Here is a 17,321-nt window from a genome sequence, read left to right as displayed (position 1 = left end):
TATGATTTGCAGATATTTTCTCCCATTTTGTAGGTTGCCATTTCACTCTTGATTATGTCCTTTGAGGCACAAAGTTTATAGGTTTGGTATAGTTCATTTTATCTGTTTTTGCTTTTAGTGCTTGTCCTTTTGGTGTCGTATCTTAAGATTCCTGCCAGATCTAACATGAAGCTCTTCCCCTATGTTTTCTTCTAGGAATTTTGTTGCATGTGATATATGATATATGTGATATAACATAAGGGACCAGTTTTATTTTTTTGCATAGAGATAACTAATTTTCCCAACATTTGTTGAAGACACTGCCCTTTCCCCATTGAGTGGTTTTGGCACCCTTGTCAAAACAAAGATCATTTGACGGTGCACACAAGATTTTATTTCTGGGCTCTCTATTCTGTTCCATTTGTTTATTTGTCTTTATGCCAGTAGTTCTGTAATAATGTTTCAAAATCACAAAGTATGAGTTCTCTAGAATTTTGTTTCTCTTCTTTTTCAAAATTGTTAGCTCCTGAAGTCTCTCCAGACTTCACATGAAATTTAGAATGAATTTTTCTATTTTTGTAAAAAAATAACCATTGGGATTTTGATAGTGATTGGAATAAATCTGTTGCTTTGAGCAATAAGGACATCTTAACAATATTAAGTCTTCCAGTTCATGAACATGAGGTTTGTTTCTTTTTATTTGTGCCTTCTTTAAATTTTCTTAGCCATGTTTGAAAGCTTTCAGTATACAAGTTTCACCTCCCTGGTTAGGTTTATCCTTAAGGTTTTTTTTTTCCCTTTTCTTTCTGATGCTATTGTAAATGGAATTGTTTTCTTAATTTCCTTTTTGTTAATGGAATATACTTCTAATGCTCCTTTGTTTATCTTTTGGTCTGTGAATGGTCATTACCATTACATTTATGAAATCTGGTACACAGCTGAGATGAAATAATGGATCATACTGTAGCCCTGAGAATGCAAAATACTGTTTTTCTCTAGAATTATCTTGGGTGGTTCTCAGGCTGTAGTTACAGATACACAGAAGCAATAGAGTACATCAGCGAGGGTAGAAAGCCATTAATAAATAAGGGTGACACGCGCCAGGTTTTCTGGATATTTTTTTTCCATTTTACTGTGGAAACTTTTTAAAAAGTTTTGTGTTTTTTGTTGTTTCTTTGTTTTTGTTTAGACAGAAATTGGGCTTTCCAGTTAAGTGATAAGAGATTGAGTAGTTGTATATTAATTTGAGAATTGTTACGGTGTATATAGTCAAACATTTTTAAGGGAAAAAGAGACTTGGAAAATCAAATTTAAACTAATTCTATTTGCAGTGGGAGGTTGAAGGTCTCAGTCTTAGGTGAGTACAGTGAAGAGTAGTTAATAAAGTAGCTTTCTCTAGATCGAATGATCTCTTAAGTATTAGATTGATTTTAAAGAGACATCAACTATACTCAATTTTTTTTTTTTTTTTTTTTTTTTTTGGTATAAGAGACTGGCACTCTCATAATTTCTAAGGCTAATGTGGTTTGGGGGAATGTTTTCTTTAAGATCCGATTGAATGCAGAAAAGCAGTTGTTTATGGTTCTCTAGCTTAGTTGATTTGAAGATCCTTAATGCTTATGTTGGGGGCAGAAAGTGAAGATGGAAAAGGATGCCCTTTCTAAGTTTTCGCATACGTAAGAAAAAATTGCTAATTATTTTAAATAGTAGGTTCTTTTTGGTCAAGGTAGTTAATAGTGCTAAATATTAATGGATAGATACCTTTGCTAAATGATTGTTACATTCCATGCAAAGCAGTTTGAGTCCTAAACTCTGAATTACACTTTTTGTGTAACACATTGTTGATAGTTAACGTCTGATGAGTGTTTCATGAAGAGGCAGGGTATGTCCTATAACCCATTCTAGGAGTGACTAGGAATACTTGGTATGTGGAGCTTCAAAACATGATTTCGAAAGATGCAAAAGTGTGATATATACCTTCCTAAAGAGTAGATTTACATGTAAGCATTTAAAAAATTGAATCAGTTTTATTATCAGGCTCAGTTATATTACCTTGTTTTATTAAAGTACTGTAAAATGTATGTCAGACAAATAGCTTGTCTTCACTTACAGAAATGAATGTGAGACACAAGGTGATCTTTTCTGAGTGATTGTTTAAAATGCTAATTTGCTAAATTTTTTATTATTTAGAAGTCGATGGAGTTCTGGAGTAGGTGGAAGTGGAGGAGGATCCTCTGGTAGGTCGTCAGCTGGAGCTCGAGATTCCCGCCGACAGACCCGGGTCATTCGGACTGGACGGGATCGAGGATCTGGGCTTCTGGGCAGTCAGCCCCAGCCGGTTATTCCTGCGTCCGTCATTCCAGAGGAGCTGATTTCACAGGTAGAGGTCTTGAAGAACACTTCACATAACACAACAAAATAGGAGGAGATTTAACCAAATATCTTGGGCTGTCGTCCTGGCTCACAGCCATGGATTGTGAAATACTGCTTTTCCGTTATTGTGCCTAGAAAGCTGATTTTGATAAAAGTGTAAGCAAAAGAGAATTAGCATAGCAGTCTTCTTTATTTTTTATTTCAGGCCCAAGTTGTCTTACAAGGCAAATCCAGAAGTGTCATTATTCGGGAACTTCAACGAACAAATCTTGATGTAAACCTTGCTGTAAATAATTTACTTAGCCGGGATGATGAAGATGGAGATGATGGGGATGATACAGCCAGTGAATCTTATTTGCCTGGAGGTTGGTGGATCACCATCGTAGTTTTCTCTTCTCTGAAGGAAGAGACTTTTTTGACTAGGGAATGGAATTTTAAAGTACAGTGGATTTTCTGATGGTTTTTCCCAAAGTGGTAGATATTTCTCATTGGAGTGTTTAATTTGATCATAAAATACTTTTAAGGGAAAATGAGAAATGTTTTTGCTCAGTAGACTTGTGTTTGGTTCCAGTAGAGACGTGGATGTATGTGTCTGTCTTTATCACTGGCTGACAGATGACTCTGGAATGTTGTTTTTTGATGTCCTTATTACTGAATATGTAAAAACTCTATTTAGATTTTAACTGCATTCGTTATCTTTGTGCTGTTACAAGTATATTAAATAGTTTTTTTTTTCTTATGATTACTTAGTAGTTAGCCCAAGTGGCAATGCAGTCATGCATTTCATGCTCTTTAAAATCTTTGTCTATAACGTTAACTTTATTTCCTAGGTAGTTATTACCTTTTTTCCTCAGGGTATATCAATAGTTAGCATCTCATTTTTATCTTATTTAATTTTCAGAGACCTTTCAGTGGTCTACAGATAATTTCCGTATCTGCTTTATTTATATTTGTTTCTGTTTATAGAGGATCTTATGTCTCTGCTTGATGCTGACATTCATTCTGCCCACCCAAGTGTCATTATTGATGCCGATGCCATGTTTTCTGAGGACATTAGCTATTTTGGTTACCCTTCTTTTCGTCGTTCATCACTTTCCAGGCTAGGCTCATCTCGAGGTAATTTTGCATTATTTCTTTGTGATCATTGGCTGGCTGTACAGAGAGATAGTGATAGAATTCACTGTGTTTGAACCTCTAATATTATAGTAATTATATAATAATAAATTACTACTTATTAGTGTTTTGAGTGCTTTGGTATTATTTTTGTTATTTAGTTATTTTTGATTTTGAAGAGCCACAGATAGTATTTTACTTTAGAGATGATCTTAACAACATTGTGGAATACTTATCAAGGGTTATGACTTACCTACCTATATTTTTAATTAGGCATATGGATTCTGAACTAAAAGCAGAATTCTACTTTACAGTGACATGCAGCATTCAGAAAACAAGTCTCTTTAGTTTATTTGATTAAAATACAGTGATTATTCTGTTCATTTTAAATCTTGGTTAGCTGGAAGAGTGAAATATGAAAAAATTTAATAGAATGGGATTGGTCAGTAATAAATATGTGAAAATGATTATCTTATTAAAATAGTATTTTCAAAAGTTTGAAATCCTTCAAAGGTATAGTACGTAGTAGAGGTTAGAAGATTTTGAAATCATACAAATCTAAGACTTTCTGTTTGTCTGTTGGTATAGATTTAGCTTGTATTTTAACCTTATTAAGTCAGTATTTTTACTTGCCAGAATATAAAACTGCTTGATTGAAATAACATACAAGAAGTGGTTATATATTACTTACTGATCATTAGTAAACTGGAAAAGATGCCATGTTATATTAAGACCTTGCTGCAAATATCTAGTACTTAAAAGCAAAGTTTAAAAAATAACAAATCTCTGATGATCTTTTAATATATTGAACTTATAATGTAATAGCTTTAAATATTTTTAAATAAACCCACACTTGATTGCCTTAAATATATCAAGTATTGCATTTTCAAATATTCAATATTGAGCTCAAATAACTCCTTTAAATTTCTTCTCCCTTTTGCTTTTCTGTAGGTCATTCTGTGTAGGCATTATTTTTTATCCGAACCATATGAAATTGCTGATACTTGACCATATTTGACCTGTACGGATGGCAATTTCATATGGTTCAATTTAATAATACTGTTTCTAGTCCTTATCCAAGTCCTGGAAAATATATTTTGATTACCTACTTAAAATAAATAATGTATGAGCAAACAAAAAGAACAGAACCAAAACAAACCGAAAACAAAGCTGGTTTCAGAGAGTTTGTAGGCTAATTGCAGGGGAAGCAATCTTTGTAAGGAAATCTTTCTGTAAAGATTATTAAAAGAAAAAAAGAAGCTTGTCTGGTTCTCAGAAATGTGTAAATGAGACTGGTCATGAAGATCTGCCTCTAAAATTAAACAAGGGCTTGAATTATAAAAATTTTTATACTTAACGTTAATGGATTTGTATTTTAGCCTTTTCACATTTTTCCCCTGTATGTGTAGGGTTTTGTTTCTATTTTTGTTTTTTGTTTTTTGTTTTCTGATAACTGAAGACACTCTTAACAAATACTCTTTTTTGGCTTACATATGTAACTAACATGTTGAAATTCTAATTTATGCATATTTTCTAATAAAGTTATGGTAAGCATTTTTAATGGAAGCCAAAAATTTTGAACTCCATTTAAAAAATCCAGTTTAAAATAAAGTAATTCTGCTCTAAAAACATGTAGTTGGAATTCAGAATATGCTTCTACATATAGTGCTTAAAAATACTAGTTTATAATCTTCATAGCTTCACTTGAAAGAGTTAATGTTTTGAATGTTGCATGTCAGGCTTACTAGATATACATTTACATTAAATTTTTGTGAGTAGATAAACTGCTGTTAGTTGCATCCTGAAGGGTCTTTACTAGAGAGTGGCTTACTTTTATCCCACTGGTGTGACCCAATTGCATACCAGTTCTCCTTCTTCCCTTAGAGAGAGACTCTGAGCTGTTGCGTGAACGTGAATCCGTTTTACGTTTACGTGAACGAAGGTGGCTTGATGGAGCCTCATTTGATAATGAAAGGGGCTCCACCAGTAAAGAAGGAGAGCCCAACCTGGATAAGAAGAACACACCGGTTCAAAGTCCAGTATCTCTAGGAGAAGATTTGCAGTGGTGGCCTGACAAGGTATTTGGAAAAATTCCCACCCTTTCCATTTAAATGGATTCCTGGCAAGCCCCACCCCCTCAAAAAGGTCTCTGTTTTACTTCAGATTTTTGTATTACCATTATTTAAACACACACAGACGTAAAATGGTATTTTTGTTTTGTTTTAAAATAGACATAGAACATCTTTATTTGGCATTGTATGAGTCATAGTGAGATATGCTCGGTGGTGCTATTATTTAGGTTTTTTGTTTTATTTTTTGTTTTTCCTGCTTGATGAAGTAAATCAGAGAAATCGGACTTGGAGTTCCAGATAACATATCAGCATTCTGTTTCAGGACTTGTTTTCTGGTGATAATTTTGCCAATAATTGATGGCCCTTTGTAGAAATTTGTTTTGTAAAGTCAGTGAACCCCAGTTACTATGGGGCAAGTTCATGGTCATTGATAAAAGGATGTATGTCAGGGCAAGATTAGGGATCTGTGTTTCTTTGATTAGTTAGCTGTCCTGTTTCATGGCAATGAATTCCAACAGACCCTTTGCTCTAAATGCCATGGGAGACAAAGCTGTCTGAACAGGAATGGACTAGGGGACTAGTTCTGGTCTGCATCCTGAGGAGAAATACGATGATGGTTTCTAGAAAGCATCCAGGATTTGTTAAGTTGATTTGAATCTTTAAAAATACATTACTGCCGTGTCTGAAGCAAAGTATCTATATCCTGTTAATGCCATGGAGGTTTCATGTCGGAGGTGCTTGGTAATGGCTCCTGTAGGAAGCCATGTTTTCTGTCACTCTTTTCATGCGCCTTTTTCTTATTTCCAGAGCCAGTGGGTAGGAAATTTTCTTAAGTAGAAGTAAAGTAAAAGAACGTAAGAACTTTGAGGTTAATTTCTAGCAGATACAGAGATTCTGATAGGGATTTCTTTTCTTTCTTTGAAGTTGAATTTGAATTCGGAGTATTAAAGGAAAATATTGTTTAGCTTTCTGAATTTGTTTATCTTTTATAGTAATTGTGAATCTTGATGTAGTTCATTTATTTTCCTCTGTATTCAGCTCATGTGGAAAGCTTGAATGCAAGAAGGAACATGAATTTTAATCAGTCTCTTTGTAAGCAAAAGGTTATTCTGTTTTCTTTGGCAGCTGACAAACTTTCCCTGAATTGGCATTCTCTTATTTCCATAAAACTAGACATGTCCTAAGTTCTGCTTTCATTCCATATGGTAGAAGGTGATTTAAACCTAGGCCTCTCCCCTCGCGTCCCTCCCCAACCCCCTGCCTTTTCCCCACCTCTTTTTTCCGTACATTGTTTTATGTTTCCTATTTCTCTTGCCTGGATCATATTAGGTTGGCTCTCCTCTGTGTTGGCAGGAAGTAATAGAGGACTCAAGAATTTTGTTTTAATAATGCCATCACATATATATTAGTCTGGGCTTCTTTATCATGTATTATTTTTGATGAATGAAAGTATTTTGAACAGTACAAGTTTAATAAGCTGCTTTCCTGGCCAGTGTATGCTCTCATAGATTTAGCCAGTCTTTGTTGGTCTTTACCGATGGGCATGTTTTTAAAAAGTACAGCTTATTTTCAGAGACAGTTAATAAGTACATCATGAAACACACTAGTGTGTTATTTCCTTCATGTTTAGCTATTGAATGAATAGGAGTGTGTCAAACAAAGTATAATCCTACCTATAGCGTTTTTTTCTATAAAATACCTTATTTTAAAATACTGTCACTGAAACAGAGGATCATGGGGGGTGAGAGGAAAAATAAAACAAGATGACAACCAGAGACGGAGACAAACCATAAGAGACTCTTCATCGTAGGAAAACAGGTGAGGGTTGCTGGAGGGGAGAGGGGCGGACGATGGAGTAACTGGTGATGGACATTAAGGAGGGCATGTGATGTTATGAGCACTGGGTATATTTTACTAAGATTGATGAATCACCGAACTCTACCTCTGAAAACTAATAATGTATTACATGTTCATTAATTGAATTTAAATAAGAAAAAATGTCACTGGAAAAGATCACTTTTTTATTAGCTTATGATTGGAATTTAGACATCAAAAATAACAGTTTAGGGAAGAAAAATAGCTTAACTTTTAAGTTAAGCTATTATATATCAAACTTTTTACGTTTATTATATATCAAACTTTCAAGCATTGTCACAGTTATCAGCAAGTACCAATCAGTGATATGAGGGCTACTGCTACCCTCAGAGAATGCAGAGAGCTATTAAAGGGAAAAGACCTGGCCTACAGCTGACTTTCAGACAACATGTGGAACTATCTTGAAGGGGGCATAAGATCAATACTACATGCAGAAATAGGTAATATGTGGGACCGTATTGGTTCTGCCTGAATTGGAGGTGGTGATTAGAAGTACAAGGGTTTTTGGGGGACAGCTTGATAGGTGATCTAGGGTCAGGTGGAGAGTGCAGGGAGATAAAGCGTTGTCAGCACACACTACTTAAAGTAGTGTCTTTCTCTTTTTTCTTTTTTGAGGGGAGAGAGGGGTGAAAGAATGCCTCCCAATGTAATTTCAGAAATGACCTAATCCAGTATTTTTAAATTGTAAGTTTGGGTAGTAAGCATAGTATTTTCACTCTGTGTTTTATAAGGGTTCATGAGAAATTCCATTGGTAAATTTTATGTGGATTAGTACTGACTTTCCTAACACCTCTGTAGAGAAACAGCACCTTCTTCCAAAATCCTCACCATTTTGTAGGCTAATAAATTAGTTCCTTTAATAGTGGAGTGAGTGCTCTCTTTTCATTTCTTTAAAACCTTTTACAGTATAATCTTGAACTGAAAATATTTTAGGTAACCTTAGATTTAAATATTTCCACAAGTTATTCTTTGAGCTAAATGTCAAAGCTAGTATATGTAAGAACATACTTGGGAATGCTTATGACTGGTGGTGGGACTGTAAATTGGTGCAGACACTATGGAAAACAGTAGGGGGGTCCTCAAAAAATTAAAAATAGTACTACCATATTATCCAGCAGTTCTACTTCTGGATGTTTATACAAAGAAAATGAAAACACCCTAAAAGATACACGTACCTTTGTGTTCATGCAACATTATGTAGAATAGCCAAGATAGATGGCAATAACCTTAAGTAGCCATCATTGGGTTGTGGGTCAAGAAGATGTAATACATATATATACTCACACATATACTTGAATATTATTTCTCCATAAAAAAGAAGGAAGTCTTGCCGTTTATGACAACATAGATGGTACCTCCAGGGCATTACGCTATGTGAAATAATTCAGAGAAAGACATACTGTATGGTCACTCTTATATCTAGAAACATCAAATCAAAACAAAACACCAGCCTCATAGATACAGAGAACAGATCCGTGGATACTGGAAGCAGGGTATCGAAAAGTAAAATGATCCCAGGGTCCTGGGATCGATCCCTGCATCGGTCTTTTCGCTCAACGGGAAGCCTGCTTCCCCCCTCTCTGCCTGCCTCTCTGCCCACTTGTGATCTCGGTCTGTCAAATAAAGAAATAAAATCTTTTAAAAAAAATTGTTTTTTTAAACAAAAATAGGCATAAAAGTTTTTCCCATACTCATTTTTCAGCATCTTAAAAAATATGATGTTGAAAGCTCCATGAAGACAGAGGTGAGGGTCATTCAATCAGTGTTAATTTAATAACCTTGATTCAATGCGTATTTCCTGTTAGGCGTTTTGCTTAGGTGTTAGGGTAAGAGTTTTGTAGAAAGCAGAACAATGATGTTAATGCTCTGGAGTAAGTACAATTGTAGAATTAGGTACAAGAGGCTCTGGGGAACCACAGGAGGCCAAAGCAGTTGCTAAGAGTGTGGACTCTAGATCCAGACTCCTGAAGTGTTCATATCCAGGCCCTGCCAGTTACTAGCTGTGTAGCCCTGGTCAAGCCCTTTAACCTCCCTGGGCCTTTGTTTCTCATCTGTAAGATTGGGATAGTAATGGTTTTTTACATTGTGAGATTGTTAGAAGAGGTAAGTGACTCAGTATATGTAAAGTGTAAAGAGGAAGGAGAAGCAGGGTCCTGTTCTACAGACTGAACAGGTAGTTTCTGTAGGTCATAGAAAGGTAGGAGCCCAGTGGGTATTCCAAGTGGGACCGTGTGGCAGTTGTATGTTGTGTGCCAGATTCTCTGCTGGTACAGAGTTGGGCACAAGCTGAAAGAGATATAGACCGTGTCCTTGGTCTCACTGGACTATAAAATGCAAGAGATGAAAACATTTCATTACGGTAGTAATATAGCATACTAGGAAATTAATGGGTAGTCTAGTCCATAATCTACCTAAGGGAGAAATGGAGGGAAGGCCTTTAAGTCCAAGATCCAGGTCACAGTTGAAGTAGCTAAGTTTATACTAGTTTTTGAGTCATTTTACTCAAGAATGTCAACATTCTTAATTAGGCTTCCCTGTCTCTTCATCCATCATTCCTCCCTCCCTTCCCAACACTCTGCTGTCCCCCATTTCTCTCCCTCTTGCTGTTTGCTTTTCATACTTTGTATTTCTGGAAGTAGCTGTTGATAATTCAGTTACGTTGGTAAGAAGATGCAGTCTTGCCACTAGGTGGTTATCTCACATGGCTTCATGTCACTTTTCAGTCGTTTTGAAATGTACTTTTCTCAGACTAGAAATTTAGTTTTATGTTGATGAATGTCTACGTGCAAAATGTAACTATATATATATTTATGCCAGCTTACTTCCAACAAGAATCTGAGGTGACTTATAAGGGAAAAAAAGATGCGCTCCCGTCACGAAAGACTTAACCAAGAGAATCCCCAGATTAGAGTGAAGAGACGTGGGAGGGAGAGGAAGGAGTAAAGTTACACAGAAATCTGTGCTGAGTAAATCTGCTGAAGCTGAACATAAAAATAAAAACGTCGCTTTGTGCCCCATTAACAGACAGACGCTTTCAGTTGAAAGCACGCACAGATCCTTTATTTTCAGCAAATTGTGAGAGAAGCGTGTGGTGAGAGTCCTGTGGTGGGAGACGAAGGAAACAACGGGTGGGGCAGGCCAGTGCTGTTAATTTGCAGCCCCGTTCCTTACCGTTGTGGACTCGTTTTCATATGGTCTGAGTGAAGGATGGCAATTAGTTTCGCACCGAGCTACTCTACTGAGCTGTAGAGTTGCGTGTGAGTCTCTGTTTCCGTGAGTGGTGGTATGAGCAAATAGCCTCAGGACGCTTGGCTCCTTGCTTTAGCTGCTAGAGCAGCCGGTGGATCAGACTTGTTTGATCTTACTGCTTTACCTGCCTGGTGCCAGAAGGGCAGGTTGAGAGGGGAGAGGTCTTTGTTGTTGTTGTTGTTTTATTGACACTTGGAAGCGTCCAGGTAGTAGTACCTATTAAGAATTAGCTAATGTGTCACAGATGCAATTTAATAATGAAATAAGAGCAGAAGCAGAAAGGGTCATAAAGAGGGAAAGAAGGCAGGCATAAGGAGACTAGGGAAGGAAAAATGAAGTGTGAGGAAACACAGTTGACCAGATTCCATGGAGTGACCTTTAGTTGTAACTCCATCCACTTCAAGCATAATACATGGTACGTTCTTGTTGGTGCTGGTACTTACTGGGAAAACTAGTGTTGGCTGGTAGTAGGCAAGTTAAAAGAAAAAGAAGAAGGTAAAATCCAGGTTTTCTGGGAGAGGCTTAGGAATAGAAAGACCAACTTTTTCAAAATTGATGTCACAAAATGTAGATGTGGTCAGCGGTGTTCATGCTGCTGGACTATGTGCTTTGCAAGTTTTGACCTGTAGGTAATTCCTGTCTTATATTTGACAGTTTCTGTCTCCTTTTGGGGAGGGATTTCTAGTTTTACTGATTACCTCAGTTCAGTTACTTAGTGTCCTTTAGACAATTGGAAATTTATTGAGTACTTCAACCACTAGTGACTTGATTTTTGTTTAAAAAAAAAAAAAAAAAGAGGGCTACAAACTACTAATCTTTAAGGAAACATGCATATCTACTTTTTCCTGTTGGGTAGAAGCAGGCCCCAACTTGCTCAGAGGCAGCCATTATTACTTCATTAAAATAATAAAAACAATGTTTTCTATGGCATTATGAAATGAGTGAGCTAAAATACTGTTCTTTTGTGTTGTGCTTGATTTTTTTTAAATTTCTTCACATAATGAATCTTAATAAGGGCAGAAGCAATAGGTGATTATTCCATCATCCTCCTATGGTTGGACACAAAAATTTTCCACATTGTCTATAATGGATTTTCAGGGTCTTTGGAGTTCAGTTAGCTCATTCAGGACTTAACCTGGGGAACGCTGGCCTATCTTGGGAGGATATAGATAAGTCACTTCTGAGGGCCCTTGTGCACCATACTCTTGCTGTAAGGATGATTTGTTTAGGATTATACTGCTCTGGCAAGGCCTTTTAACTTGGAGAAGTTGGAGTTAAAATTCATTTGTTCATTCAGTTATCCGGGTGCTCCTGCTGTGTGCCATGCACCAAGCTGACCTTTGGGAGTGCAGGGGTGACTACAGTGCAGACCCTCCCACAGGGGATTCAGTGGGGGAAGACAGACATTCGCATGCAGTATCCCGTGTTCACGGTGTGTGATCAGTGGTAGACTGATGGCATGTGCACAGTGCTTGGGGTTCATGGTGGCGAATGACTAATACCACCTGAGGGATTTGGCAGAGACTTCACAGAGGAGATGATATCCGAGCAGCATTTTTAAGGTTAAGTAGCCACTGACCAAGATGCAGAGGCATTCCAAACATATCAGGCATGGGGCCCGAGTCATGAAAGGGCATGGTGTATTTGTGGAACAATGAGAAATTCAGACTTGCTGCATGTAGTAGGGAGTAGGAGAAGAGCAAGATGGAGCAGGACTGCGAGTGCCCCAGGCAACCCGCCACAGGGTTAAGATGTTCCCTAGTCACTAGGAAGCAGACAGAGTTCTTAGAGAAGTGACATGATGAAAATTGTGGGTTTCTGTTTATTTATTTTTTACGAGGTGAGCATTGTTGGTACTGTGGGAGAAGGATAGGAATAGGACACAAATCAGGAGTCTCTTTGGAGACTGGTAGAACTGTGGAAAGGAATTGTGAGCATTTCAAGCAAAGCAGTGGCAGCAGGGACCAAGGAAGGGAAGAATCTGAGGAATCCTAGGCAAAGACAGCTCTGGTTCGCTCGTCACTGTGTTGTTGAGAGAGAAGAGGAGGAGGTGACATAGTGCCCAAGTTTTCATGTCTCTCTCCTGTTACAGGGTGGGTGATGGATGTCATTCATGGAGAGGGCCTGCAAGGGGTGTGCAGCTTTGAAGGATCTGATACATTCATTTTATAGATGTTCAGGTGCTTTCAGACATCCAGGTAGATAACTCCTGCGGGATTAGTGTGGTGATGAGAGATTTGGCGCCCCAGTGGCTGCTGTCCATTAGGCTGAGAGCGGAGCATAATTTGTATAAAGGGGCAAGAACAGAATCTCGGGCAGGGAGTGCATGATGGTAGGAGGGAGATGGAGACAGTAGCCATGAAAATGGGAAGAAGACCACTAAGGGGTAGTGTGACCTGTGAATAAGGGACAGGAGAGGTTCCAGAACAGATGAACAGGGTCAAATGGTTGGAAGAGCTTAAAGAGAAGATGGGTTAATTAAACTCGTGAGGCTTATACGGTACGGTTCTAGCTCTGAGTGAAAGCTGGTAAAGTGAAGCATATGCCAAGCAATTCACTTTACGATGAGTAGGACTGGAAGAAAGATTAGTTTGAATGGTTGTTGGCGTTACGGGAGAGACTTACAGCCCATGTGTGCAGGTTACCTTTAGATACGAAAGAAGGATGCTGCTTTTCTGAGATGAAGGTGGGGAGCAGAGGAGAATGGTGTTTTTTGTTTAACAACTCAAGAAGAACAGGCATATTCAGCAAGCTTGTGCTTTTCTGGGTGAGTAGGAGGTAAAGTTGGGGGCCGTGGAACCACAGTTGAATTTGAGCACTTACTCGTGCTGCGCTCTGTGCTTTTGTACCTTATGGATGTTAGCGGTCTTTGGTTTTTTATCCTCTCCCCCTTAGAGGTAAAGAAAGAGGGTTCAGGGAAATTATAAAACCTACCCAAAGTCACATGTTTGATAAGTGTTGGATCCCGGTTAGGGGCTTACAGGATCAGATTCTGTTATCCTTTAAGCAAAGAAGGCTAAGGAAGTGAGGCAGAGATGTTAGGATTTGATTTAGCAAGCGGCCTTGGAGAGAGTTGATGACGCTTTTCAGACCCCTGTGGCAAAGGGAGGAGAGGAATTGCTAACTTGTAGAACTTCATATTTGATCTCCCATCCCTCTGTGGAATGACTTGAAAATAGGGCTGATGTTGTTAAAATAGAAGATTAAAATGCATGTTCTTTCAGTACACCGCTGGGGCATAACCTGTAGTTACATTATAAATTGTGGCTGACTTCATAGGCTTCAGCTGAGCACTTCACCCATCTGACCAGATAAGATTGGAGTTTGACAGAAAAGCAGAATGACAACATTGGTTCAGCATACTTCAGAGCCAGAATTCCGAAGAGAAGCGGTGTATAGACCAGTAGCAAAAGTATAACCAAAAGTCTCTTACCTGGCAAGTTTCGCTCTGTGATTTCTGGGTAGCGTCACGACTCAGATTGTATTAACATATTAATGTGAAAAAATTATTATTGATACTCATTTACATTTATTGTCTTAGATTTTTAGAATTTATTTGCACTGAACTCCTGGAGTGAAGCTGGTCCGAGTGTTGGGGGTTATTAAGCTGAACTCCTGGCATGTGCTTTACCTTAAAACATTAAATGAACTTCTGCCTTTAAATATATATATATATACATATATATATATATATATGAAAAAAAAAACCCAAAACAAACAAAAAAACAACATGTAGACCTTTGTTTCATCAGCTTGGAAGAGCCTAGAGGGAAGCAGTCTTCTGTCTTGACATTTGACTCTCCCAGCTGCAGCTTCTTAAGCTTCTTACTGTTGTTTCTTCATTTGGCAATTTATTGAGTGTGCCTACTCTGTGCACTGTTCTCTGAAGCGGGGCTATGGGGGTGGACCAGACAAAGCTTATATTCAAGTGAATAAACTATCAATGAGTAATACAGTATGTTAAGTTGAGAAAGGTCATCACCTGAAAAGAAAGTAGAGTAAGGAGACGGAATATGAGAGTGGTGATTTTGTAGGTGGTGTGGTCAGATGTTTCATTTGACCAGGCTTGATGAAGGAAAGGGGTTGAGTCACCTAAGAAACAAGGCAAGAGAATACCAGGGACTTGGCAGGTCCTGCAGGTGTGGTCCAGGAGCCGAAAGGAGGCGCATGTGCCGGGAGTACAGGGAGTGAGTTCAGGAAGCAACCAGGGCCGGGGTCTTGCAGGCTGTGCTGAAGACTTACTTGGCATAGGTGTGATTTACACGCTCACAGAATGAATCCAGGTTTGATGAAGTGATTAAAGCCATTTTAGGTTTGGCGATTATTACATCTATCCTCTTGTACAATTTTTCACTTTATAGGATGGAACAAAATTTATCTGTATTGGGGCTCTGTATTCTGAGCTTTTGGCTGTCAGCGGTAAAGGAGAACTTTATCAGTGGAAGTGGAGTGAATCTGAGCCTTACAGAAATGCACAGGTATGTTATCATATTAAAGCTGCATTGAATGGCGCTACATATTGACACATAAAATGGTAATTGTGTTTCTTATACTTTTAAAGAATCCTTCACTACATCATCCACGAGCAACATTTTTGGGGCTAACCAATGAAAAAATAGTCCTGCTGTCTGCAAATAGCATAAGAGCGACTGTAGCTACAGAAAATAACAAGGTACAGAACACTGGGCATTGCTTGAGAAACATTTCACGCTTAAATTCTTAGTTTTCTTCCTCTCCCTGCCCCTTCTCCATCTTTTCATTTTCTTTCTAACTAGATCCACAAACACAAAGCATCTCAAACCTAAGAGAGTAATCTAACGTATAATCTTTTGTTGCTGGTTTGTCCCTATATTATATTATCCCTTTTGGGGGAAGCTTTGTCCTTTAAGGGAAGGAAACAATATTCAAGATAGGGCTGACAAAAGAGGAGCTACTGAAAAGCCGAAGAGATGGACTGGGAAAGTATGGGGTATTATACCTCGGGTTATCAGTTTGGCTTTCGAGTTACTAAATTCTTTTGAAAATTGTTGAGGCAGATGTTTAGTTTTGATTAATTTCTTAGAGATGGCTTCAAACATTCAATAACTGCTACTTTGATTTATGTGTATGAAGAAAATATTTTAGGCTCTAGTCTTAATTAAGAATCTTTTCTGAATTCCTTATTTTTCTGGCATTTAAAAGAGAATTTTAGAATTCCAGTCCATAGAGTATGTCTGTCTTTTCCTAGTTTTGACCACATCCTTTTCAACAGATTATTTGTATTTTATTTATTTAAGCCCTTATTATTTTACTCTTTAGGTTGCTACATGGGTGGATGAAACTTTAAGTTCTGTGGCTTCTAAATTAGAGCACACTGCACAGACTTACTCAGAACTTCAAGGTGAACGGATTGTGTCTTTACATTGCTGTGCCCTTTACACCTGCGCCCAGCTAGAAAACAATTTATATTGGTGGTAAGTATCACAGGGAGAGGGAATTCCTTATCAGTGAATGCTTTTAGGTGCATAGATAGGTGCTTTGAGTAGTGGAAGGTTGGTCAAAAGATAATGAATGCTTCATGGGGAGGGAAATTTCACTACGGAGCAAAGTAATATTAAAAAACCCTTAAAATGTTTTACAAGTAACGCATACTTTAGTGACTATCATTATGGAATTTTACGAAAGTATAAAGTAAAAACTGAACATCACCTACTGTCCTACAACCTAAAGATAACTACTGTTAGAATTCAGGAGTATTTAATCTTATTTTCCTGTACGTAAATATGTACTTTGCTTTACATAATTGGAAGCATAGTCTTTAGGGTATTTTTTTCATGCTTTTTTTCCATTCAATAGTATTGCTTAAAATACAGTTTTAAAGGTTATTGAAGTATTTCATTGGATGAATATTCTATGCCTTCCTTAATTATTCTTTTACTGTTAGGGATTTTAAATGTGTTTTCTGTTGTGTTTTAAGGAGTTAGTAGTAAATTTGCATTGGCAGAAATATTATATAGGGGAATCTACTAATGAGATATAGTTGTTTGGAAGAAAATTTTGGGTGATGAGTTTTCTGTAAATTTTAATCCCTGAAGGCTTAATAAAAAGGAACCAGTTATGTGTTAAACCTGTGATCAAGTTATTAAGAATAAGTTGTACATGCTAATACTATTCTGAAACAAAAATACTGTAATATATGTAATTTCAAATTTATTTAATAGGCTTCTTTGCTGCTTGTTTGACCAGTTTATACTTTTTCTTTTCAGGGGTGTAGTCCCTTTTAGTCAAAGGAAAAAAATGTTAGAGAAAGCTAGAGCAAAAAATAAAAAGCCCAAATCTAGTGCTGGTATTTCTTCAATGCCGAACATTACTGTTGGTACCCAGGTAAGTGATTAGAATGAAATGTGTCTTAAGGGACAATGTTTCTCTTCAAAATCACTTTCTTCCCCTGTAAGCAGTTTTACAAATGAATATCATTCAAAGTACCAGATTACAGTAGCATGTATGTGCTCTTTATTCAGTAGCTGATTAACAGAGATTTCTGCCCCAGTGTCAGTAGGTTTCCCTATGAGGCAGGGTTCCCAGATTTGCCTAATTTTAAGAACCACTTGGATCTCTTTACCTGAAACGTTCCTTCAGTTTGTTGGAGGGTATGGCCTGAACATCAGCAGGCGATAAACC

The 17,321-nt window shown here is 37.5% G+C and overlaps 1 protein-coding gene across 1 annotated transcript in view; it reads left to right on the top strand.

The window, feature by feature from the left end:
- Positions 1 to 17,321, top strand: part of UBR5 (ubiquitin protein ligase E3 component n-recognin 5) — a 137,220-nt gene that overhangs the window by 55,325 nt on the left and 64,574 nt on the right. The window contains 8 exon segments of the mRNA XM_032316474.1: positions 2,170 to 2,359; positions 2,558 to 2,717; positions 3,319 to 3,468; positions 5,332 to 5,543; positions 15,023 to 15,139; positions 15,223 to 15,333; positions 15,960 to 16,114; positions 16,907 to 17,024. Coding sequence (XP_032172365.1) covers positions 2,170 to 2,359; positions 2,558 to 2,717; positions 3,319 to 3,468; positions 5,332 to 5,543; positions 15,023 to 15,139; positions 15,223 to 15,333; positions 15,960 to 16,114; positions 16,907 to 17,024 — 1,213 coding nt within the window.

The sequence above is a fragment of the Mustela erminea genome, chromosome 16, assembly GCF_009829155.1.
Source record: "Mustela erminea isolate mMusErm1 chromosome 16, mMusErm1.Pri, whole genome shotgun sequence".
Classification (NCBI taxonomy): Eukaryota; Metazoa; Chordata; class Mammalia; order Carnivora; family Mustelidae; genus Mustela; species Mustela erminea.
Note: the sequence above shows the minus strand (reverse complement) of the source record. Positions and strands in the feature narration are given on the sequence as shown.